Source organism: Wyeomyia smithii, chromosome 2 (genome assembly GCF_029784165.1).
Source record: "Wyeomyia smithii strain HCP4-BCI-WySm-NY-G18 chromosome 2, ASM2978416v1, whole genome shotgun sequence".
NCBI lineage: Eukaryota > Metazoa > Arthropoda > Insecta > Diptera > Culicidae > Wyeomyia > Wyeomyia smithii.
This window is the reverse complement of record NC_073695.1, coordinates 219973798-220001079: the sequence shown is the minus strand read 5'-3', so window position 1 is coordinate 220001079 and position 27282 is coordinate 219973798. Positions and strand designations below refer to the sequence as shown.

General features: G+C 37.8%; 1 protein-coding gene across 33 annotated transcripts in view; it reads right to left on the bottom strand.

Moving 5' to 3' along the window:
• LOC129722556 (protein muscleblind) overlaps positions 1-27282 on the bottom strand; it is a 745426-nt gene that overhangs the window by 478304 nt on the left and 239840 nt on the right. For 32 of the 33 annotated variants that reach the window (XR_008727624.1, XR_008727621.1, XR_008727622.1 and 29 more), the window contains one exon: positions 24340-25883. Coding sequence is in view for 23 of the 33 variants with exons in the window: in XM_055676090.1 (XP_055532065.1) it covers positions 24340-24528 (189 nt within the window). In the remaining 10 variants the exon portion in view is untranslated. Of the gene's footprint in view, positions 1-3378; positions 3556-24339; positions 25884-27282 lie in introns of those variants that run through there. The other variant, XM_055676099.1, reaches the window with a different exon arrangement.

Below are 27282 nucleotides of genomic sequence, written 5' to 3'. Positions count from 1 at the left end.
ATTCATCCAACTCAAGTGTAACGCACTATTAGTAGGGTTTACGTGCATACCGAAAATAAATGTGCAAGCAAGTTTTAAAACTCACTTGGATACGAGTGCAAAGTCACACTGCCTACTCTGGACACAATTACTAATATATTCGGACATGTTCAGCAATGCTATGCAGTACTACGAACGTTGTGTTCGAATGAGTCCCCTGCTTAGTCTTGCTGCGCTAAAACAGATGCTGTTCTGCCGGCTGCGAGTCGAGCCAGTTTCCAGTAAGAATCAACCGCTTTCTTGCTGCAGTAGTCGGTTTTACTGAATTTCTGCATGCTATTTTGTATACGTGACTACTGAGAGTTAAACTTTCGTTTCTTGATAGTCTAGAGCGAGTAAAACAACAATAACGACAGACCTTAGCATCTGCTATGCTGGGTAAGAAGGCCTCGTTTCAGCTCTGATTGGTCGAAACAAGGGTCTACATTTTTTAATAGTATAATAGCACTTGCTGTAGTACTGATATTACCTGTCAATGCTAACATCACTGAAAGAGTTAGGTTCTTTAAAAATTTGAGAATCTACTTACACTCCACTTTATCTTGGAATTTTCACATGGGAAATGTTGCTAGTAATTCATGTGTGGATTTTGGTTTGTACTTCGCAATAAATTCCACAACGATAGCTTCGATGAATTTTCCTTCTTTATTCCATTTTTTTACCATGGGCTAGAAATTCAGTTCGTAGATGGATGAGTTTTCATTATAATTTGTCGCGTAATACATGTACCTGTTTTATTTGTTAAAAAACAACACACATTGCGTAAGTTTAAGATACCATTTGCTTATGGAAATTAGCTCTTTCGCTGCGGTAAAAATTTATATTGCAAGACATTAAACCGGACAAGCAGTCTTCTAAAGTACGTCAATTCTAAATGCGCTCAACAATTTTATTGGCCAAGATAGTACGAAGAAATCGGCTTCGGTAGTCTATCCTAGCACTACTTTCGAAGGCTCGGCATCGTCTTGCTGCCGACTGACCTGGAGCATGTAGAATTTTTATGCCTCACCATTCTGGTGAGTAATCAGTTTTAATTTTACGATTATGCCCGAGTGATTATCAAACTAACACCGGCTGTTTCCGTTTGCTGGATTCTTAAAAATAGCAATTAGACCTAATGATTACAACACGACTCCTCAGACTGGATTGGCAACTGGCTACCCAACATTCTGATTCACTGTCCGAAGCGCAACCAAATTACTCAGCTCAAGTAACATACACAAAATTGAGGAGATAATCCCTTTTTGATACGATGGAAAAACAGATTGTACCATTTTGTTAGAAACGTATTTACATAATGCTTCTATTCATCCAGAACAGAGTAAACTCCTTGGCTCAGCTGTTCGAGGATGAATATGAAAAAAATAAACTCCATTCAACGACGATGGGAGGCAGCTTTTTCAATCTGTTCCACTTCCGTCACATCCAGCTCTAGCAGGAAAAGCTCTTCGAAGCTGAACGCACTGGCAGCTTAGGGTGGTGGCGCATCGGTTCGGTATCCAACGGTCCGGTTAATTGATCGTGAAAGTTTTGGCAAACATTGCGGTTTTCGCTGCCCGCTCTAAACGTGGAGACCTTGAATTTTTCGCCCAAACTAGACTGGACATTTCATTGAAAGTGTACCATAAAAACCACTCTACCCTATCGGTGCCAGGCATAATAGCTGCTGGAATTTCATTTTGCCAAAGAGCCGGCCTCGGCACGGACTGCATTGTACAAAGCGGATATCCTCATGTGTACAGCTTTTAAGTATCGGGGTAGAGAGGGGCAGAAAAAACTGCCAGAAGAAAATATAATCTAGCGCAAAATATAAAACCACGCCAGGGAGACGAAACGTCGTCCGGTCAGTCCCGGGATCAAAGCCATATCCGCCCACACCGTACACCACAGAAGAATGGCCCCGACTCTGGTGGCTTTGAAATTTGGTCACTAAGCATAAACTCCACACTCATATCAGGGTGTGTGTATGTGTGAATGTACGTATGTAGTGCTACTGTCAGTAGGTGCACATCTATTTATAGCTTGCAGCGATGTTTGACGGAAGCACTGGATTCACATTAGGTGAGTAATGTCACATATCAGGCTGTTGGTTGTGTGTTTGTGTGATAGTGAGGTAACCAGAAAAATTGGGAAAATTGCGTTAAATCCTCCAAAGGTTTTGAAGTTTGATGGAAATTTTTATATGAACGTGCAAATTGGCGCCTGCAATTTATAAAGTTCGTTCTTTGAATCACGTCAACCTTATAAGCATGCATTTCTATACTCTTCCTAGCAAACTAGAATGTTGCAGTTCATGGAAAAAATCTAATATATGCGAAAGCCGATGGAAAAGCCTTTTAATAAGCTTTTAAGCTGCTCAATCACTTTAATAGGATGTGGGTTTGTAAATCCAACACAGGGGCTATGAGCAGTAACACACAATTTTAAACTTATGTCCTAACTCATAAATAATAGTGAGGCTTTGAAGGCATTGATCTTTTGCTTAATGAGTGCCTTAAAAAGGTATCCATTATATACGTGATCCTCTGTCATACCTATTAACCGTGATAATCTAACCAATTATCTACACACACATCAATCAAGCGGCTGTGATAGGTTTCGACCCACCCACGACATATTTGAAGCCGACAATTAGTAGGCCACAGCTTGTCCAAGGCGGACATTACCCAGTCAAGAGGCAACCAATTGTTGCACCCCAAACTCCGACAGCTGATCTCTATCATCATCGGTCGGTATGATTAATGAGCTGGTTCTTACTTTTTTGCACCTTCTATATCTATACACGCTCTCTCTCACACACACACACACACACACACACCCCGTCACGAAGCCTTGATTGTTTGGCCGAAGGCACGAAACAATTTAGGGTCACAACTCGTTCCGAACAGGCGTTGTCGAACCTGTGGCGGACTCCCACGCCACAAAAGCACCGAACAGCGATAGAGAGGGGGCGGGGGAAGCAGAATTGCTCCAAGATATTCCGGTTTCTCTCAATTTTGCGGCAGCCGGACTTGTTCCTTATATGGGCACCGTTTGCTTCAGATTCTGTCCCGTATAGATTCGTTCTAATGCCAGCACCCAATGGGGGTGCGCTATATGCGGATTTATACCATTATAGCGACTTACGGAGAGCGGCGGAATTTGGAAAAGCAATATGTTTTATTGCGTTCGTAGCATTCTAATTTTATTTTAAATTCGATCCGATTTAGCAAGACGGGGTGCTCACTGGGTTCGTGCGAAATTATTAAACCAGGAAAAAGCAGGAACGACAGCAGGAACCCCCTAAACGTATTCTAGAGCAAATCCACTTAGCCCACATATGTCTCGGAAATTACTCACCCATTCTGATGGGACTGAACCGCGAACGGTTGCCGTCAACATTTGCTCATCCACGCGTATCACGTACGTACTTCGTAAGTCACTTTATTCGTACCAGTTTACAAATAGCCAAAACCAGTTCAGTGAGTATACACAGATATTCGCATATCTCGCTCGTGTGGCGGCGGCGGCACACGATATCAATTTCCAGAGGTTGTCACTGAACTAAATTAATTTAGACAATATTGTGTTGGTGGACAGATTGCACCAAAACACTTTGCTAGGGCCATCGGTGTCGCCTTCTCAAGGAACGAGCAGCGCCAGGGTTGAAGTATAACCGTACATTCGATTCGAGCGATGACACTGCAATCAACCGCCGTAGGAGGAGGATAAAAACCATCGGGAGGCAACCGTGGGTGAACAACACTTCTACGGGCTGCCCCCTTGGGCACGATGACACGATGACTAATGGAAAAGTATGACGGCAGGGTAATTATTTCAGAACTCGGACGCGTCGCGACGAAAGAATGATGTAACTCCGGCCGTGGTCGCGTGTTCTTCTAGCCGCGAAACGACCAGACCCTCTCCTCTCCTTCACCACGGTCGGAACAATGACGAAGCTCGAATTGCGCGCTCTGTTCGGTGCTGTGGCACGCGTGTTAGATCCGGTCCGGTGGGATAAAAAGGCTAAGAACCGATGACGATGTAATTATGTTGTTCGACTTGTCGAAAGCAATCCAATCCTAACCGGGGTAAATTGGATTAGTCGATTGCGGACCGTACTGAACTCGATTATGATATTAGAAAAGAGTTGAGCAAACATGGCAAAGTCCGACGGAAAGTTTTTTTTTGCTTTGATTCTCTACGTTATTGTTTGAAATGATTTTTTTCCACTTTCTGGCGAACAAAAACTTTTTTTTTGTTAGAACAAAAACAATCAGGATAATTAGGATTTTAGTTTTTTTTTTCTGGAAAGCAGATTAGCTTCGTAAACTGAGTTAGCGTCCGTTCGTAGGTGCTGTTGCGACTAGCATCTTACATATTGAACAGCTCTTCGATTAATTAACTTTCTGTCTTTTGTTCCAGCTCTATCTAATTTCAATTTTAATTAAACTTTCCATATGCTGACCACTGTTCAGAACTTAACCTGGTCGTGATTTTTCTCTAAAATTTGTTACCTTGGAATTTTTTTTAGTATATCTCAAAAATTTTAGGAAAAATTCCAGTTAGTTTTAAACGGATTTCATTCGCTCATGCAGCAATCAATTGGAAAATTAGCTACACACCCGTCCAAATGCAGCAAGTTCTAATTTGATAGAGCGATCTATTGTACTATTGAAAACTGTCAAAACGAAGAACGAGATAATTTGTATCGTAGTTCTGAATGTAAAACATTAAACACCTTTACGACCCGACTGTGGCTGTGCTCATATTTATGCGATAGAGTATTGCAAGTAAAATTGGGATCACATTTATCGCCTACAATCGCTAATAAATGTGGTGTACCACAAGGCAGCAATCTGGGACCATTGCTGTTTATTTTATTTTTTAATGACTCTGCTGCTGCACTTGTAGTTGGCTATAGGCAGCTTGATTTATTTCGAAAATCAGACGTGATTTCAAAGACCCGTTCTGCCTCAAATCATTATTGTATTGCGCTCTCGTCCGTCCTATCCTCTAAAACACAAAACTTGTTTAGAAGCCACACCAGTATTGCTGGAATCTACGATTAGAACGTGTGTAGCGAAGATTCATTCGTATGGCTCTTCGAGACCTGATAGTCCTCCCCGTATTCAGACCGTTGCCATTTCCTCAATTTAGATAACCAATAACGCCGCCGCAGAATATAAAAGGTATTGTTAGTTCACATCGTGCGAGCTTTGGTAGCGATAAACCCGTTGCTTCGGGCATTAATATTTTTAGCCGTGTTGAAGAATAGTTTAAGTTCAGTGAATCTTCCATAAATTAAAGAAGAAGCTAACTAGAACTTTTTATTATTATATATTAGTTCATAAGGACTATCAGCCAGATGAATTTTGTAAGCAAATTTTGTAAACAAATAAAGAAAACACGTTTGCAAAAATATTTCGAGCCCTAATGATGGTCTCATGATAGGGCCGAAACGTCGGTGATGAGCGAATAGAAATCAACGCACTTCATTAGACTGCATGCCGAAATATCGATCCCTTGTTTAAATATATCAATTCCAGTTGAGGACTAAAGTTGCAGTAAAAGAATATGCTTAGTAAAAATGCTCGTTTGTGGAGTAAAATTACAACCTTCCCGGAGATTTTTCTTTACGTAACGCTATTCTTACTTCCCCATCGCAACAATTTGTAACGCTCTAGGATACCCCCTCCCCCTTTGAGTACTACTTAATTTATATATATAATATATATTGAAAAAATGTTTTTTGGGTCAGTTATATAATTTGTGATTGTCTTAGTACACTAGAAAATAATTTAAAATCATGAAAAATGGTTTTTCAGTTTCTTGTAAAATGTATGACAGAACAAAATCATAGCTACATGCAAACACTAGTATTTGTGTTTCATTTGTATTAGAACCCTGCTAAATCACTTCCAAATGAGAACCACGATAAACATATTTTTTGCTCAAAATAACCTCGACATGTCACCTTTGATTCCATTTACTTGAAAAGTTAAGCAAAAGTTTGTTTAATATTTAGAGGGAATGGAAGGAAGCGTCTCTAACCCTAATTATATTTCCTGTATCAAAAACCCCTACACAGAAATTTTCACGCAGATCTGTACAATAGTTTTCACGTATGTAAGAATCAAACAGACTAACAGGTTTTTTTTCACCTTTCGATCGAAACATTTGCGTTTAAAATCCTTTCGTCTCTATGTCATCCCTTCTTACATTTGGCTGAAACTTTAGGAAATTGTTAGAGCAAGTTCACTGTGCAAGAATCCCAGTTTGCCGATTAGGCCATCCGTTGCTCCGCGGGGCCCTAGCCTCTTTTGTTAGAAGTACCAAAAGTGCCATTTTTCGTCAATTTTTTTTATTTTCATCTATTTATGCTGCCGGTAACAGCAAGTCAGTCCCATCTGTAATTTTGTCAATTTTAAGTTAGCATCGGATTTTGGCCTGGCTTTGAGTATATTTTCAGATGTACCGATAAAAAATAGTAGTTTGTTCAACAAAAGTGGAAATCAATATCAAGTCGAATTGTCCCATTATGCAAAATAACAGCAAGTCAGTCCCAGAAGAAAAATAACCGAAAGTCAGTCCCGATTAACAAGAAAACATGCAAAATACAACAGTAAAATGGATGGGGAGTTAAGAAGAGAAGTTCGATATGACCGTTTAGATGAAAATAAGTTAACTAGTAACAATTATCAATTATTGGGATTATTTTTTAGTTTGAATTGGTGATGAATTTATGTGGAGCAATTTTCTGCTAATACGATTTCAAGTCAATTTTTTTTCTTGGTTCGCTTCGTCGTGGATTTATCCGGAAAATCTTGAGTGTCGAAAAAACTTCCATCAGAATCCAGGGAATCGTTCCAAGAAATCTCCAAAGGTGATGCTCGAACTTCAAATGGTTTTGGATCATCTTAACATTTGTTGTCGGATGAACCAACTGCAGCCCCGGCTTCAGTTTCCGGATAAGCTTTGATCGGTTCCGTACATCATGAGATCTTCCAACGTCGACATTTTTCAAACGGTTCTCATGGACATACATTTCCCAACAGCGAAGGATTGACAGTTTTCCATGGCAACAAATAACAACACGTCAACACGCGCTATATTTTCAACATGGCAATGTGACTGGCTTGCGGTTACTTTTCTCTTCGGTGTAGAATGTAACGGCAAGTCAGTCACACTCAAGGTTTTTATCATAAAATCAATGATTTCAGTGGTTTTTACAACTTATTTAGTGCAGGCTAGTATGCAAACTGTATTTGAGCATGAATTTTATCTGAAATAAGTGATAACTGAGCGTGAATAAAATATCTTTCGAAGCTGTTTTCTCGATTTAACATTTTTTCAGATGGGACTGACTTGTGGTTACCGGCAGTATGGCTATAAATACATAGTGTCGAGAAATAGACTGATACATTATTTTGAAGTAATTAATCAAGAAATCAAAATAAAATATAATTTGAAGCGGTAGTGTTGCCAGATGTTTTTTTTTGCTTTTGAAAAATTAGATTGCATTTCTCGGCAAAGGGGTTTATTCTGAATTCAAATATGACCATACCATCGTGATTCTGAGGAAATCTTTCATTGAAAACACTTAACACTCAGAAGCAGTGACATAACCAAGTGGAAGGAGCCTTCGATAATCAATTTTTTTTTATATTAGGGCTCCACATTATTGTTTTATAGGGTGCCAAAGAAATCTATCGGAAAAAAGCAAACTTCAAATTTCGGTTAGCAGTAGGGTTCAAAAACTTGGTTTTCTCGAAAAAAAGTCCTCATGCAAAATTTCAAGTCAGTCGGACTTCGGGCTGTGGAGGCTCGAAACAGTAAATTTTTTTTTGTCCATTGAAAAAAACCAGAGTAGTTTTTGTTAAGAAGATCTCAAAATGAATTTCTTTAAACCGAGTGTTTTCGAAATACATAAAACATCGAGATCTGGTGTTGTCCGAAAAAAATTCTGCTAAAAAATACAACTTTCTGAAAATGTTTCCCAGGTCGAAAACTTTCTGACTCGTAAAAAGTCGTTACTTTAGAGACGATTTTCCAGAGACAGCACCAGATCTCGACGACTTATGCATTTCAAAAAAAAAAAAATTTGGCATAAAAATAACCGATATCGGAAATTTCAAACCTGTTTTATCATTGGTCGAAAAGGTGAAACTTTGACAGCTTTGAGGCACGACGTCAGCGAATCGGATTACAAAGGCTATGTTATTATTTAATACCCATGCCAGAGACTTGTAGTTCATAACTTCTGGTACGTGTGGAGAAAATAACAACTGCGCGGAGTCAAGTCGGTTGATTTTATTGAACAAATTACACATAAATCTAATTTTCTCAAATCCCGGAAAGAATAAATTCTCTTTTCCGAGTTTTTTTGCCATTCCCTAGCATTTTAATTCTTGGTTTTGTATCAGTCACCTATAGTTACCAAGAAAGGAAACTTCATCGCTAGTCTATTTTTCGCCTACTTATTTCGTTACCATGCAGGCGTCGTTGTTTTACCCATGGAAAACAAGGTATCTATTATCAGCAGTTTACTCCGGCAAAGGAGTATCGAGAAAATATTCTTTTGCAGACTACGCAACAGAAGGTTTCTACGAATCTGTCTGTCTGTGTGTCTGTGAGAATGAAATTTTGTAACTTCACCTGGTTCTGGGAAGGAGGCTGCTGCCCGATTGATTTGAAATTTTTATGGGGACTTTTTCCGAGAAGACAAAAACTTTTGATACGTACCGCTAAACGAAATTCGAAATGTTGATTTCCTTTGTTTATTTAAACAGCACGCGCGTTGCACGGTAAGCGGTATCGCTAAAAATAGCAAGGAAACACTTCATCTTCAACGTCGTTCACTCCTATTCTCTCTATTTAATATTTTCCCATACGCTCATGTTCGCATGAAGAGTGAGCGCGCTAAACCACTGTTTTTAATCCCCTTTTTTATTTTTTTTAAAGGATAGTCATTGATTTAGGTTTTACTCTCTCTTCAATATTCTCAAAATTCATATTTGTTATTAAAGACCCCATTAAGAGTCAAGTTCTGGCAATGCCACTGTTCGAAACTCGAGATATAGTAATCTTAAGAAATATTCTCAAATTAAGTCTGTTTTGTTTCTAATTGCTATTCTTATTTCGCTAACATCTCTGTTTTGATTATGAAAATTCTAAAAATTGTGTTAAGTGTAAAATGTAAAAGAAAACAACCAAGAAATTAGTATATCTATGAATTTCGACCGGATGTGTTGCAAGTTTCTTGGATATCCATAAAAAACAGTTTTTTTGTCAATTTGGAATTTATGAGTTCTAACCCAAACAAACGTTTTCTTCTTATTATTATTGGTGGAATTTTCTCTAGGATAGAAATTTTCATCCATGAAATAAATGTTTTCCTTCTACTTTACTACAGACTGCAATAAAATATTATGTTGAGAATAAATAAAACATTATTATTCATTAAGTAAGCAACAATTGACAACAGTGCCTCTGTAAAAAATGAGGATGCTTTTTGGAAAACTACTTCAATTCCTTCAAATCTTAAGTATTTCTAGAAATATAAACAGAAGAAAACTAGGAAATTTTACCGAAGTTGAGAAATTTGATGAGTTTGCTGATAATGCTGTCTCTGGTGTAGACATAATCAAGAAATCAACAACATTGAGCTCTGTTCCTAGAGAAAATTTCTTAATTAGAAAACCCTTACTTTACGATGTTTATGTTGGAATTTCTACATTTTAAATTAATATAAAAAACCGTTTTTTATGGATATCCAAACAACTGACAACTGTTCCGGTCAAAATTTATATATGATGTTGGCTAATTTCCTTCATATTGTATCATCCAGAATGTTCCTATTAGAACAGGTTCCAGAGGTATAGGCAAAAAAAGGGACAGAAATTTTGAAAATCAGAGAAAATTTTACTTTATGTTAAAAACTGTTGAAACTCGAGTTTTTTGTATGAAATGTTTTTCAGAAATACAATGAATTCTGAACACAATGATTTTCTTATATTCCTGGAGTACCTTTCAAGTTACTTCAGTTACTTTCAAGCACGTTTATTTTTTGTCTAGGCCAACGTTCCGAAGATATATTTCCTCGTCATCAGGACAACTACGGTTTACAGTGTACAATTTACCATGATTCGTGAATTATTTCAGTACATAAACACTAACAAACAATTAAAACTGGTTTTCGTCAAGTGATGGTGGATAATTTTTGTCAAAATAATATACTGAACTACACTGTGGTTGTATAAAGAGCAAGTTATTTGTTTCAACTTTTTAAATTTGAATCAACGGATGAGCCTCAAAAACACGAATGAGCCTCTGGAGTACCTCAAGGCAGTAATGTGAGGCCGCTAATTTTTCTGCTTCATTCTAACGACGTGACATTGCTATTGAGTGCCGGATTTAAGCTGGTGTCTGCAGATGATTTGAAATTGTAGTTGGCTTTGTGATCCGGTCCTTTGATGATTGTCGTGACTTATAGAGACTACTGGGTATTTTTAGAAATTGGTGTCGCAGAAACTAGCTCATGGTTAGTATTGCGAAATGCCAGATCATGACGTTCCATCGCACTGCGAAGCCTATAAAGTTCGATTGAAAGATTGAGTGAATATTTTTTTAACGAAAAAACATTGAGTTATTGCAACTTTTTGAATTCTTTGACTGATTTTATTTAAAATGCAATTTATAGAACTGATGTAAAATATCCGGAGATATTAAGAACTTGCAAAAAAGGTTGTTTAAAACCAAAGAGCTCAACCTTATTTTTGAGTAGAATTTCGCCAGGACGAAATAACGACGAAATGATCAACTTTGAAATCCAAATACATATACTAATATTTTCGAAAAATATATTTTTTGCAATATATTTTTTTCAAATTTAAAAAGAACATATTTGTCAACAGTGCTGCTTGAAATTAGTATGTTTTAGGAGTCCTAAATTAAAATTTCATTCAAATTAACGCATCATTTTAAAATGTTTAAGCTTGTTTGTGAAGAAATGATGCTAATGCTAAAAATTTTCATGTGATTTATACTAAATATTGCATACAATGAATAATTTACAAATTCGAATTTTTTGTTAAATTGGTCGGTACGTATTTGAAAAAAACGATGTTTGTAGACATTTATTTAAGAAATTTACGATGAAGTTCATGAAAAATTCATAATAACTCCAGTTTAAATTTTCTTCAGAAATTATCATGTCAATTTTTCAATATTTCGCATTAAATTGCGAAGAAGATTTTACGAATTAGGCGACTGAAATTCGATAAAAGTGGACAGATTAATGTCTAATATTTTTTGAAATTGGTTAGAAATGATGGATAGAAGTCTAGGGCAAATTTTAGGCTTTCTGAGAAATGAATTGAATTATTGTACATAGAGTGTTTTTATTGTTTCTTCTATCCTTTGCAATTGATGAATAACACAGTGCAACAAAAATTGACTTTTTTTCTGCCTTGGCATTTATATCAAATTTTTTGTGTATTTTTATGCATAACTAAATTTCCACGAGTTTGAACACATTTCAACTTAAGGAGCAACAATGGCGCAATGGTTTTGAGACCAAATATCAAAATTCTAAGAGTTTGTCCACATGTTAGCATCTTTTTACCCATCTTTTGAAAAAAAAACAGCTCTTAAATCGGACAAAAACTGAGCTCAAAACGGTGATTCTACGAAACCGGTTTTGGAATAGTTTGAGTATATTTCACAAAGCAAAATAATATCGATAATTTCTGAGCATTAATGGTAACTCGCTAATATCTTAAAGTGGTAGTCAAATTATATCTTATTTTGAGTAAAAAAGTCTCAGGAATCGAATGGTAGATGTCTGATCCACGTAAAATGTCAGCATATACTAAACTATGCTATACTAAAACTATGCCAAAACCGGTTTCGTAGAATCGCCGTTTTGAGCTCAGTTTTTGTCCGATTTAAGATCTGTTTTTTTTTTTCAAAAGATGGGTAAAAAGATGCTAATATGTGGACAAACTCTCAGAATTTTTATATTTAGTCTTTAAACAATATGGCGTCGAAAAAACATCAAAAATTTCCAGTTTCTCAAATAGTTCAAACTTCATCAAAAAATCATGCATAGAAGCCAAGGCAAAAAAATTGTTGCACTGTGTAATTGATAAATTGCAGTATTTTTTCCATGGTTCACCGAACTTCAGAAATGCCCTGCTGTTTTTCGAGTATTCTGAAATTTTTTATAGGCATTATACACCTTTTTCATTAGGTTTTCATAAAGTTCATTTAAAATTTCAAAATAATTTCGAACAAGGAGTTGAGGATCAAAAAGTTTTTTCATCACACACATCGACACACTTCAAAGCTCGCTAAGGTCAGAAAAATTCAAAAAATGCTTAACAGGCTACAACCTTTCATATTTTTTCAACTTCGAGCTCTAGGGCAAATTTTTGTTCCCTCTTGATGACTTGTATTTAATATTTAACGGAACCACTATGATTTCAAACAATGTATTTGGCAATGCGACTAAATATTTGATAGGATATGATAGACCAATATTACTAGAAATTTTATACAAAATTGAAATTGACTCATTACAGGTAAAATCTGCAAATCAATTTCCCCTTCTACTAAGTGGCATCCAACTATTTTCGAAATTCAATACCCTCCCATAAATTCAGTCACAATCTGGCCAACTGCCAATTGCCATCGTGTCGTCGTTGTCGTCACCAATTGGGAACCCTTCCAGAAATCCACAGGACAACGACGACGATGGCTCAAGCTACGTAGCAAAGCCAACACAGATTTTATAATTAGTGGTTAGATGAAGGTTTAAATCGATCCCGGGATCTGCCATAACGCAACGAGGGCTTTTTGCAGCAGCGTTCGCCACTCGCAACGTAAGTCAAAGTTTTGGAACTCTGGGGAAACAGTTTTTGACACCTGCACACGATAGTCCGCTGGGATTTCGGGCTTTGCCAGTAGCTCAGCAGAGTGGTTTCCCAGATTGAATGTCAGAGTTGAACTGTTGCTGCTCCAACATTTTAAATCGAATTGCTCGGGCGCAACTAAACAGGTAACTTTTCATATGATGATAATGAACCTATAATGATAGTGACGATTATATTGTGACCGGGTGTTACAATGCTGGGGGAAACAGCATTTTCAATTCAATCAGAACGAAATCAGGTAGATTGTGCTCCACCATTTCACACAATTTATGCAAGCAAAAGCAAAACACCTCCGGTAAGAGAAATACGCCAGCCAAAGCAATCATATAACTGGCGTCATCAACAAGTATCAAGGTACAGGTATCAAGTTCAAGAAGGAAAGCTACCCTCGATTTTCACTCAACAGTCAGAGATATACACACTTGTATTTCCTCCAGCAAAACCGTGCTAGCATTATTTTCCCGTGCGCCTGCAAACCGATCAGATAAAAAGAAGCTACAAATGTTATAACCACCATCTTTATGTCGTGCTATCCCTACACACACACATACGCAGAACATATGAAGGTTGAGTGGACTGTATCCCTGCGGCAGGATTTTTTCTGTTGTTTTCTTGCCAAACAATAGAAGCAGTTCACATCTCGCACCCCGTTAACAGTGTGGAAATCCGATTCAGACAACGAACTTGGTAGGGGGAAAGAATTGTGCCCGGAAAATGAAATTTGCGCATCTTACGTTAGGCTTAAAAGTTGAAATTGAGACAGACTTGGTTTAATCGGTTGAATATATTTTTTTTTGTATTAGATTTTTTAGATTGTTCACACCTTATGATTGCTATGAATATGAACATGGTGAAAATAATCCATCTAAAGAAAGCTGTGCAAAGATCATCCGAAAATTCTATTTCTATTTACGGAGAGCGTCAGAAGAAAAAAAAACAAGCTTTATTCGAACGCAAGGCAGTACCGAAGATAAAAAGTGAATCGAAAGTTGTTCCCTATTCGGAGGCTCTGCTAAACGCAGTAAAAAAATGTTCGAGACCAGAGAGACGATGATTCGGCGCGAGCAGCCTCGTCGTTTTGTTCGATTCGATAATAAACTTTGTGAGTGTTTTCATTAGATTATCACTCGGGCGGACAGCTGAACTGAGGCTCGGGTTAGGCAGATCGACATGACGATGAAGGCAGGCACATCCAGCCACAAGCCGGTTGCGATTGGAACCACATTCGACCGGACGATGTTCAAACGTTTTGCTAAAACCGTACCTCTCTAGCCCTGGGAAAAGTGCCTACCGTACCGGAATGGATCGGCAGGCGCAAAAAGCACGTGTTTTCTACCATGCTTGATTAGGTCTTTGAATGCGAATGAAATGAATGGAATCACCGGCCGAATGAAAGCGAAATCCTCGGAAAGCCTAATATTGTTTCCCAGAACGCGCTGATTGGATGTGGGAGAAGGATTAGCCAGATTGGCTGTTTGATTAATTAGCAACGAAGTGAAACCAAGCAGGACCCCACCAGTTAATCGCCTTTAGCGCGGGTGCAATTTGAGTGCCAGTAATTCTAAAATTATGCAGAAGCATGCCGGAGTGACTGTCTCCTCAGCGTAAACATTCCTCCGGTAGACGAACCGAACACGACACCGCGGCTCAAATTATCTGTAAACAGCTAGAGCAAACAACTGAATTGCGATGTTTGTAATTGACGCCGACCGAGTGGTGGTTCGATTCCAGTACCACCAAGTCAGACTGCTCGAGTCATCGACTACTGGTTACATGTTAATTTACTTTCTCGGCTCCAACCCACTACTGCTGCAAGAACGCGCTCATTTGGATTGGCACGCATTTGGCCCGAGTTATCAAATTGTGGTTCAATTCGCGCCAGTACTACAATCAAGTTGTGAAATCAATCGCCACAACACGCCATTCCCGCTCTACTCGATGGGTTGCGACGAATCAGTCTTTGTGCCGTCAGCACTTCCAAACTGTGAATGGGTCTCGCGTTGAAGTATGCATCGACAAACGTAGAACGAGTTGTGAGGGGCTCAGCGGTAGTGGCTTTTCTGCAGGGCACACATTGAGAAGGTGTCGAACGGAAATTGGTCAAAAGAAGAGCAGGTTTTAAAGCTCTTCTTTAGAAAAGGATAGGTTTCCGCCGACTACTTTGCGGAACACTGATTTATTTATGAAAGCATTTGAAGTCCAAGAATGCTGTACTGTGTTTTTTCCGATAAAACCATGGAATCGATGAAAATAAACAATGAACTAGTTTAGGTACACTGCAAAAACAACTCATTTTTGTATAAATTCTACTACAATAATCAACCTTACAACAAATTCGAACGAAACCAAATTTTAACTACTGAGTGAAGTTTGAACCTCGTATTGAATGGAATTATGTTTGAAGTAATAAAATAGTTTTGTGCCGTAAAGCGCTAGTCAAAAACGGTCTTTTACAGAAGTGTGTGATTTGAAAATTTCAATATTGGAGAGTATTGAAAAACTTTCATCAGCTAGTTTTGAACAAATTTCGTAGGAACCGAAAGTCGCGAATCGGATTTCTAAATGGCGTTAGACATTGATTTGCTGTTTCTTGACGTCATGTTAGTTCCGGAAATACCAATATTGGGAAGTACTCGAGCTCTCCACCTTTCCCGAAAACGGAATTCTCCATCTTGAATTCAAAAATGATGTCGGTCTCTGGTTTCAAAAAGACCATGTTGGAGAGTGTGAGATACATTTTCACAAATTTTCGGAAGCCGGAAGCAGCTACATTCAACTTTGAATGGACATTGATTGCAGATCATTTTTTCTGTTTTTTGGAAGTCACCATTTCAAATTTAGACATAGCGCTAAACATGATGTTTCTTGTCTCTATACATAAACTACCAGCCTCCAGGTATGATCGAAGACCAGAAAATCACCACAACACCGGACACCAACTTTCGATTTTATGCCGTCATCTCGGTGCTGGAAATAATCATGTTGCAAAATCTGTGATAGGTTTTTGTGAATTTTCTGACTGCGGAAGTCACCATTTTGAAATTTAAAATACCAATCTACTATTTCTGGGCGTTGCCTTTGTTCCGGAATAGCAATATTGAGGAGTATTTGAACATTTTCTTCAATTCTACAAAACTTTTCAAAACTGGAACTGCATATCGATACTTGGACTTAGAACACCATCCCGATTCCGAAAATTCCCATATTGCAGAGTATATTCGATTTTTGGGGAAGTCGGCATCTTGGATTTAAACAATTGACGAGCTGACGAAAGCTGGATTTGCGAGCGTTTTCTGCTTGTAAATGCGATGCGGCCCAATACCTTTGGAACATAAAATATCACGAACTCGAAACTTTCAGTGAAGTTTCAAAGTAATTTTTAAAATACCTGTGATTTCAGAACATCATTTTTCAACATATTGTTTGGTCACCAGAAAAAAATATTTTTATAAACTAAAACTCAGGAGCAACTCAACGAAATATTTTGAATGGATGCGCAATGCAAAAAAAAAAACAAACATTTCAAATGTCAAAAACAACTAGAAAATTCACTAAAAGTTGAAGAATCAAGTTCCCAGGTGAAACTTTTGAAGTTTTTAAAAATTATTTGAAAAGATTATTAGATTAGATTATTGGATCTTTGGAAATCCGTTTCACGAATTCTGACCCAATGAGATTTTTAGAACGACAATTAATTTATATGCCTAAAACACTTCTGCGCAAATCAAAAACGGCACTTTCAAGGAAAAAAAGTTTTCTTAATAAGGACTGTTTTATTTCGAATATTTTCACGTTTTATGCTACTGAATGCCTATACTTCAAAGGTAACCTCTAAAGTGCATTCATGTGTATTCAGTTACACATACTTGGATTTATAAGAAAATTGTAAAATTGATATAGAGATTTATAATATATATGCGATGCGACATAAAAACTTTATGTCAAATCACCTATAAAGAATTGCCTCCATCGCTTATGATAGAAAATTCCATAAAATCCTACGCAAATTTAAATGATATTGCACTTAATTTTCAAACAAACTCGTGGTTAACGTCAGAAGCAAACTGAAATTTAAATGATATCGCACATAATTTTCAAACAAAATCGTAGTATACGTCAGAAGCAACTGAAGTTTGAATAAGAAGATATTTTACGTGACGTGTAAAATTCAGATTTTTTTTCTGTGAATATAACTTATACCTTGGAACCAGCCAACCTTAGTGGTCCCCGTGGCTCTGTGGTTAGCGATGTCGGTCGGCTAGCTCTCCCACACGGTTGTGATATCGGGTTCGATTCCCGATCGAGTCGAGGATCTTTTCGAGCTGGAAATTTTCTCGACTCAGCACTGGGGCACGGTGTATCGTTGTACTTATCCTACACATGCAAAATGTGCCAAAAAACAATATCGATAACGAATTCTCTCAACTAGTCTAGTTGATCGAGACCGCTATTAGCCCCAAGGCTAAGCGTGCGATATTGTATATATTGGAACCAGCAAAAAACACCGATGTAAGTTTTTCTCTTCAACACTCGCACTCTTCTGAAGTGGGGGCGAATGTAACAGCAACCCCATTCAAATAATCCTTTAAATAGATAGTTTATGACATTATCAACCACTGGTAATAGTTATGCGGATGGGATTGTCTTCTATAATGATATTATGCGACAATCTGTGTATATTGCCCCATTAAAAAAGGCTAATAAAAGCAAATCGATTCCACCTGCATAGATAGTTTCTTTACTTGAAACTCTTCCGGACATTTCAAAATAGGCACTTTGAAGAAAAAAAAAAAAGATTTTCCAATACGTTCACCTATACTAAGTTTCACGATGAAAATCTTTCATACACATCAAAAAGTTTTTGTAAGATTTTTTTTTCCTTAACAGTGCCCATTTTAAATAGGTCAGAAGTTGTAAGCAACTTAACTTTCTATCTAAAATCCAAATTTCAAAGAAATCTGAGAGACTGTTTGCGTAACAATCACTTTAAAAAAAAAATCAGTGTAGAACCTCATATTCATTTTACGTAGGACTACATCTTACCGTAAGGGGTCCATTTTAAGATTTCCTTCGCATTTTATGAAACATTTTATATGTAACATTTTAATCATGTATAGCGATGTATCGACGTATATGTTTATGGTTTATGCATCATTCGATTCCTGTATTTTAAGAATTTGTTATTGGCATTACAGAACGGCATAATATGTTATAATAGTTATTATTTAAAAAACGATCAACAAATCCAAAATTGATTCCACATCAAAAGCATTCAACCGTTCGTTTCCAATCTGGCTTCTAAAACAGAAGCAACTGTATGACATTTTCAAATTCAGTCATTCTCGCTTCTGGGTTTACAAAGCTGGGTGTTTTTTGCTTAACCCTCTAGTGCCCAGTGCCGCCTTCAGACAGTCTTCAGTGAAACCTCCAAAAAGCTCCAATCGATACCTCAAAAATGTTTATAAAGTTTCATAGTGATTTTTTCGAAGTCTGTCTGAAAATAAACTTCGGCACTAGAGGGTTAAAGGCATTGGAAACGAACAGCTTCATGAACGCAGAAGCGGGAATGACGAAACTTGAAAAAGTTGTACAGTTGTATGTGCTTCAAACTCATCATCTCTCGGAAGATATTTAAGAACTGCTGTGGTGCTTTTGCTTTAGAACCCAGATTAGAAATGAACGCACGTCGCATGTCTGTACTTCTTTTATACATGAAAAAAAATCTTAAGACTATATTCCCCCACCAACATTTTAGAAGAAGAAGTGAGCGTCAGATTTCAATTGCAATGTTGAGGGGGGATCATGGTACAGAGAGCGGGAGAAGGAAAAGGCAACCAGATCGGATTGTGTCTGAATTTTTTCGGCTCAATTCTTGTGTGGCAGAAGACAGTTTTCGACTGTAGACTTTAGAAAAGACAAAGTGGACGGTGGCTGAAGTAGAGAAAGTGCTCAGTAGTTAACTCAGGTGATAGTTAACCAAAGCGGTTTTTATTTAATGATTGGGGGTAATTGTTCCAATAAAAACACTGTCCTTCTCAGGACAAAACAATCTACAATTGAAAAGTTAATAAATTTTATATTTTGGCTACACACACAGTGGTAGGTATAGACCAGATTGACATGAGCTTGAAGAAATATTGCTTCTTTTGTTGAGGTAGCAGCTCGAGCATAGGCACATTGTCATCTACTAGACAAATTGGATCGAATTAGAGAGCTGATTTTCTCCATTCTAATATATAGGCCGTTATAGCCAAAATTCAGAAATGCTGAAAAGCTTGAAGAAAAGTGCTCTAATATATGGTGGTGATAGCTCGAGTACCGGCACATTGTCTGTCCTCTACTCTACAGGGTAAAACTCAATTTATGACATAACGAGACATAAACGATGCCAACATTTCCGTTCGCCGTTAGGAGGAAGAAAGGAAGTTATGTGCTGAATATGCCGTTACAATGTGACCTAATAATATCAAATTGGTGATGAAATTTAATCCAATGCAATGACGTTGGCAAGTAACAATTAGGGACGTGGTAATTTTAGTTTTATACCCTCTTGCTCACTGTGTTATGAGTTAATGGATGATTGCTCCTCGTTGTCCTACGTCAATCAGATATAACCTTTCACTTTTTTTTTTTATATTTTTTAAAATGAAAAATCAAACAGTTTTCTAGAAAGGTTTGAGAACTTCAGAATTTTTCTAATCAAGTTTCAAAGAAAATAAATGCTGTTGCTTAGTTTAGTAAGGCCTCTACAATCACAAAGCTTAATGAGAATCTAAGAGGGTGCTGACACCCTTCGATTACGTTGGCGCGAAATCCTTCTATTATTGTTGATTGCGACAAATTTTCGCGAAAAATTCTTGTATAAGTGCGTGGGTACGTCCAATCGCGGTGATATCTTCTACAAAAAGTGCGAAAATTGGATTTGCGCACTTTTTGTAGAATACACCAGCATGATTGGTTACACCGGCGCACTTCTGCGGCGTTTTTCATGCATCTTACGAGATTAATTCTCCCGCAATCGACAATACATATCATGGTTATTGACTGTTAAAGCTGTTATATTGAAAAAGTCATACTGGGCACAATAATAGTAGCGCACGTCAAATCTTTGGTAAATTACCCTTACTGAGAATCAAACTTAAAAATTTATCTATGTATATAAATCCAAATAGAGGAATATTTAACTGATGGTTTAGAAATTGGTATGCACTAACTTCTGTCTTGTGATAGTCAGCGTGCTCAAATCTCTGGTTTTTATTCAGAGTATTAATTAGATTAATTCAGAGTATTAATACAATTATTAATACAGTTATCATACTAGGCACAATCGAACTAGCTCACGAATTCGTTGTTTAAATTGTCAAGTGCGTGGATCGCGGTTTGCTAGTTTTTTTTCGCATGTAAACCATTTTAGAAAGCGAATTATGATAAATATTTATTTAAGTACTGATCATGTCGCATCGAGCCTATTCACGTGTTAACTTATTTTAATAATCTAAGTTTTTTCACTTGCCGATGCAAAAATTGGCTATTATTTGTGCAAACTGGCAAACTCTTGAGAATTTCAAAAAAGCAGATAAGAATCCAAAATATACAACCTAAAATATAGTCTTAAACTTATTGTTAAAGCGATTAACTTCTCATACAACAGGATACAGCTAACGTCGATTTGTGTCACGCTGACACAAGATTTGCTCTTTATAATTTAAAAATGTTTATTTACTTTTTGCTCGAAAGTTATAGTTATATATAGTTATATATTGAGAGAAAAAAAAAAAAAAACCGTCCTCATTTGAAATTCTTTAATAATCAAAAATGTCTACAAACCGCCATAATGTGGCAATTCTCCGTTTTAAATTTTTTCGCCTGCAATCAAGCGCATTCAACACACGCAGATTTTTTTCTTGATACTTTAAGAAGGTTCAGGAAACAATAACGAAAAATTCTCCCTTTTGTAACGAATTTGTTACATAACAAGAAATAACATCTTAAGTCAAGAAACAACATCTATTGTAGCATATTTTGCACATTTTCAATCTCCAATTCATGCGGTTACCCACAACCGTTCGTTCGTTGTACGCATACGGAGCAGAGGAAAAATATGGTTTTGAGGAGGGGTGTTCCACGAAAAGTTCTATTTTGTCGTGTTCAACGTACAGATAAAAGATCACAGTATTCAGCTTTTTTTTAAATTTATCCACGAATTTTCTGAAGAAAGCATTTTGGTATATTGAAAATGAGGAAAAATATCTTTTTTATCTAACTGTTAGGGGAGCTGATCGAAAAGCCGAAAACGTCGAAAGTAAGACCTTGTTTGATGAAACAAACTAGCTGAATTCATTGAGTACATAAAGTCAATTTTTCACAGTCAAATTGAAACGATCACGATTTTTCGAGCTTAGACCACCAGCTTAGTGCACTGTGAAATTTTCCAATAAATCTTTCCACTAATTGTAAAAGTAAAACTTGGGATGTGTAGAAAACAATTTTGAAGTTATTTCATGAAAAACGTGCTTTATAATGTGTATTTCGTCATTTTGATATAACTTTTCGTATGTTACGACCTATAAAAAGGGCCTTACTCAAAAATGTACCATACGACAATTCTGAAACTTCAACCAGAGGTTCAGGACGTCATAACAAATCGAATGGTGTACTCAGATCTATTGGTGGATTTTCTTATAATATTGATCTGCGGGAGCACCGTGAAAAAGTTTTAAAGTGTTGCTCAGAAGTAACAAAATCTTCTCCGTTTGTTTTTGGTGTACGCTTAAATCGTAGTGTGGGATTACACTACTTTGAATCTGCACTCTACATTATTTCGGTTAGCAGCAAAACATTGATTAATAATTTCACTAATTATACTAACATTTTCTGGAAAAAAAACCTTTTATTAGTAAATCTTTACTTAGACTTTACTGTGCACAAGACTTTAAAAAGTGACAGTAACATCGTACTATAACTAAAGAAATTCAAAAAGGATTATAATAAAAAATGCAAGACCTTAAAGCAATTTTTGAGGTTCTTTAGTAATAGCTGAATCTTCTAGATTGACCTTAAAACTTAACTTTCGATTCCACAGACTGATCCTCAACTAGTTTTATTTCATTTTTTGGCCTGATCTCCACCCGATTGTATTGCTTAACCATATTGTAGAAAATAAGAATCTCAATATAAATAAGAATCTCAATACAAGAAAAATTGTAGAGAATAAGAATCTCAAACAAGTATTTTTTGCACTGGAGTTTCTATATTTTACAATTCATTTTTTTAAATTTGCATAAAATCTTGAACCTTAAATCGGTTAGCGAAATTTAAAGAGGCATATGTAAATCACTACGCAAACTCTAATCTGTAAAAACCAAGGGCACTAACAAACTTTTCAGAATCAGCCGAAAATTGTCAAAAGATTTTTTATTCGTGCACCCGATAATTATGTACAAATCAACGTTTAAATTGTAAACCGAGAATAGAAACACGGATTGAAACTTTTACGAACAAATGACACAGGATGATTTTGCTTCACGACAACGCTCGGCTGCATATGTCTTCAGTTCCCAAATCTTATCTTTAACCACAAGTTTTTCTCCTCTCATCGAATGATTGTTTGTTTTTCTGACCTTGTTGCGAGTAACAAAGCACGATCTGGCAGAATTATATTTTATTTCTCATAAAATGGTCAGAAACTGAGTAGCTTGCACGAAATGGTCATACGAAAGTTTGAGATAACATTTCCAAATTCGACAAACCATGCAAGAGTTTATTATATTGGTGGTATGATGCTGGGAGATTTCGACAAGTATTTTTTTTTGGTCACGTTTGAATGAGAATTCATCAGATGCAAATTTTATCTTATTTTAAACTCCATTTTAGCCGACCGCATCGCACTATGCTCTTTGTCCGCGCTATAAGTACTTGTATTCGCTCATCAAATCACATCATCCGAGCTGAATCTCTTCTACTACGTATAATCGAAGCTGCTATTGCTACTGGTGATGATAGCAACGCTGCTGGATAGTTTTAGATACCACCAGCGACTGAGAACTCAATTCGATTTAATTAATTAACCAAATATGCCGAAATCATTTGCCAAAGCTACGCAGTCGTGCGTTGATTATAGAGTCTTCGGCCGTGCCTGAACATGAAGCGGGAGACATTCCGGGAGATTGTTCGTTTGCGATACAAACATATATAGGCGCAGCGCTTGCTGACTTTGGGTGGCGGGGATGGGGATGAAGTTAAGTTATTAGACAAATACTGCCAGCAATCTCGATTCAGGCCCAGAATGCGTGAGCGAAGCTATCGTCTAACCCGTTCTGAGGCGTGAAATACGGAATGATTAGGTCTTCATAACTATGTGTTTAACAAGGAGGCCATTTCTATACGAAACTCATTCACTGCACGTATATTAATGTATATAGTATGCAGATATGTTGATTATTTAATCTAGCGCGGGCCTTAAATTTCGAACTCATTCCAAACTTGAGCACCCACTAAAGTTAACAAACCAGCAAAAGCAATTCAACTTTTTGTGAATGAGTACGCGGGTTCAAAACAGAATGAAACAATTTCTTTCGGAAGCTTTTCTTCTGTGAAGCTTTATCTCTCCGGCACGGAACAATCACTGTCCCGCCGTTTGCAGACCTGCTGTCCTCCCAGCCCTCAACAACAAGACGGACGCGCAGAGGGTGAGAGTAGGATGTCACTTGCAGGGGTTGGGATAAGGAAAGATAACGGAGATGACACCGAGAATCGCACGCTACGCGGCATCCCAGGTGGGGTTTTAACCGGAAATAAAACAACAACAGCGTGAAGAAGAAGAAAAAAAACGGGAGGAAGCAGAACAGCGGTTTTGCCACCTTGCATCCGAGGAAACATCGCGCGACGGCCGTCAAGAGCGCAACCCTTTAGGCAATGTGAAACGGTTTCACGGAAGCGCACTTTTTATCTTTCGAATTTTTTCATACGAGTCGAGAGTTCCCAAGTCTGGGAAGGGAAAATTCACAAGAAGTGTTTCTATTTTGTTACCCGTATTTTTTTTCGGTGCTGTCGCGCGCGGTGTTTGCACCGGAATGCAATTCAGCCTCAAGTGCTTCAGATATGAGAACGCTGTGTGGTATTGACATTAGAGTTATGGAAGACGAGGAGTCGGTGTGGCTTTTCTGTTGGAGGAATAGTTGGGCGGGGATGATATCCGAGATGTCTGAGAAAATGTCTGAATCGTGAAGCTGCTTTGATATAATGCAACAGAAATCTAAAAATTATGTTGAAGAAATTTAAAATCCAAGATGGTTTAGTGAGACTGTTTCTGGAATCGGCATGATACCCTAAGTATTAAAACTATTCCTCGAATAAATCCCAAAATGCATGGAAAATGATTACCTACCTTAATACTGTCGTAACACGCAGTGACGCGTCCATTTTGTACTTCGACGTTGGCCGGCGGATGGGCAAATTTGCACTCGGTATCGGGGCGGGAGCACTTATTGCGCTGGAACTCGCGGCACACTTCTAGCTGCAGCCAGCGGGAGTCCTTGCCGTTCAGTAGATTCGTCATGTTCATCATAGCGGCCATACGCGAGGTTGGGTGTATGAAAGTAGTACTGGTGTGCTCACTAACTTTACAGTTGCGTGCGTGCGTGCGTGTGTGTGCGTTTAGGCCTTGAAAGAGTTTTTTATTTCTTTTATATTTTCTCGCTTAAATTCTTTCTGAGGAGTAGGAACTGAACGCGATCTGTAACTCTTTTTTTTTCTCACTCAGAATAATCACAACACTTTTGCTTTGCAATTTTGTGTTCCAACTGGTTAGATTTCACAAACTGAACAATGAGGAGCGCAGGGTGGAGTGTAAACTTGGTAAACAATCTACACGCACATTCACTACCGGAACGATAAACACTAAGAACGCTACAAGTTGAGACAACGATATTCTACGAATTCACTAGGAATCTCTTTCTCTACTGTACACACAGTGTGAACCACCGTTCGGCAGAGCTTTCCCGCCGTCTAGTATCACAAGATAAGTCGATGTAGATGATTCAGCTTTCCGTGTTTCGCTTTGTTTGCTTCCGCTAACTAATTCCTATGGCAATTAAAACGAAGACTAGAGAGGTACGTACTTCCGCTTCTCTTGCTTCCTTCGCGCTAAGATTAAAAAATTAATTCCTTCGTGAGTTACTCAGGAACGGACGTTTTTTTGGTTTCTCTGGTGTCTATCAGTGTCCGGGTGATACCGATGGCGTTTTGCAAGCTAGTTTGACTGACTGACTGACTGACTAACTGACGACGGACTAACTGTCTCGGCTTATTGCGGAGGATAATGTGCTTCCTGTTTTCCTTCTTTCTTCTTTGCCTGGTTTTCTCCACTGCGTGATGGACGCTAGCGTTGATTGTCCTTTGGGAAGAGTTATGCCGTTTCCTGGTTCGCGCTGTTTGGTAACTTCTAATTACTCTTGCTCCCAGCTCGCCTTCGGATTTCCTGTGGCTGAGCGGTTGCGGCGTTTGAGGCGTCAGACTTTTATCAGCTTTCACAGTCGTGAAGGAAAATCAAAAAGTCTGTCAGTGTGGTGTTTTTTCTCTCTTCTTCTTCTTTTCGTCCTTTCTGCTCTGTGGTGTAACGCGGTCCGTAATAGTGTGTTGTGCAGCCCGTTGCTAGGATGTAATGAGCTGCACGATTTTCTCTGTTGGATGCGTTAGAAGATGCAAAAAGCACAAGCACAAACTTAACTTTGCGGGAGTGACGACAGTGGCGCGCGGACTGGCGGACGTTTGGCAAAGGGCTGGCTGAAGCGGCTAGAGCGGGCGGCTATATAGGCTAGGTGGCTACGGGAAGCGGCGCTGGTTCCGGGCGGTCCGTGTACGGATGAAAAGCTGCTACAGCGCGCGCTAAGCCGAGCTGGGCGTTACTTGGGTGATGGGGAGGGACGCCGTCTGGAAAGAAAGAAGCCGGAGAAGAGAGAAAACAAGAAAGATAGATCATTGAGCGCGTTAATCAGTGGTAAAGCTACTGGAATTGGATCAAACGAAACGGATTTAGCTTGTCGGAAAACTCCACTGTTGGGTTCGCCTGACGAAGATATATTGGCAATTTGTGGGTAAGGATCGCAAGCGGTTGGCGCTGGAGCTGGTAGCGCAATCGTTCATGAGCGGTAATTACTGCCATGATGTTTAAATGAGCGTAGACACAGAGAGAAAACAATTTATATACAAGCTTTACAATTAGTTTTAAATTATATTATAGCCACTGCATAAGGTCCTGCACGAACGACAAGTAGTTCAAGCTCATAGTTTACGATTTTTACTTCGCAAGTTGAAACGCAGAATAATAAAAATAATTATACACTACATTCAAGAGTCCAAGGAGCATGGTTCGTTATTGCAGTGGTAGTCATAACTTATTCCGATAAGTCGTCGCTAATTTCAAATTAGCGAAAATAGTAATTTCGCTAATTACTGAATAAGTTAGCGAAGGCGTTACCGTCGCTAAAAAATTTGGCCTGCATAACGCTAATCGCTATATTGGTGGTAGGATTGGAAAAAAAGTTTATGGTTAAAGCTTGTGACTTCGTGAAAAATTTATGCACGTAAAATACCAGACTCGTTAGTCTGACGCAAATATTTTACGATGTACACTGTTGCGACACCAAGAAACATTTTTTGACATAGAATTACGTCTTACGGCGACATCCTGGGCTAGGGGTGCGAGTTGAAATACCGAAAACATCTAGAGCGTCACGTAATCGGATGGAAAATTAGCTATGCGCCTACTAAAAAACCTAAATTAATCCACCTAGCGGTCAGACTCAGCCTTTCTCATTCAAACTTATTATTTGTAAAAATATATTTACATGAATGCATAAATCCAATAAAGGTATATTCACTCTTTGAGTTCTAAAATATTGATGTTGTAATTAAAGTATAAAATAAGAAACTTGACGTAATGTTAGTGCTTAAGAAACAGCGAAATAAAAGAAATGACTCTCAATTTCGAACAATTTAATCACGAGCGATACCGAGAACGTTCAAAAAGTACGATGCTACATTTAAATCATGTTGAGGCCATATATATTGATCAAAGCAGGTATTATTGAAATGTTTTTGAATTTCTTTTCTTTCCAAAACTTTTGAACAGCATTTAAAATTGTTATGAAGTTTGTTATTTGTAAGTTTGAGAGATGACTCGTTTGTATGACACGTTATGTTCAAATATGTCGTGTAATACTTGAGATAATAGACTTTCGTTGTTTTACAAATTGAAACATAACGGTTGCTTAAGTTTGATTACAAACAAATGAAAAGGTAACGTATAGGACAGCCGAACTTTGAAACC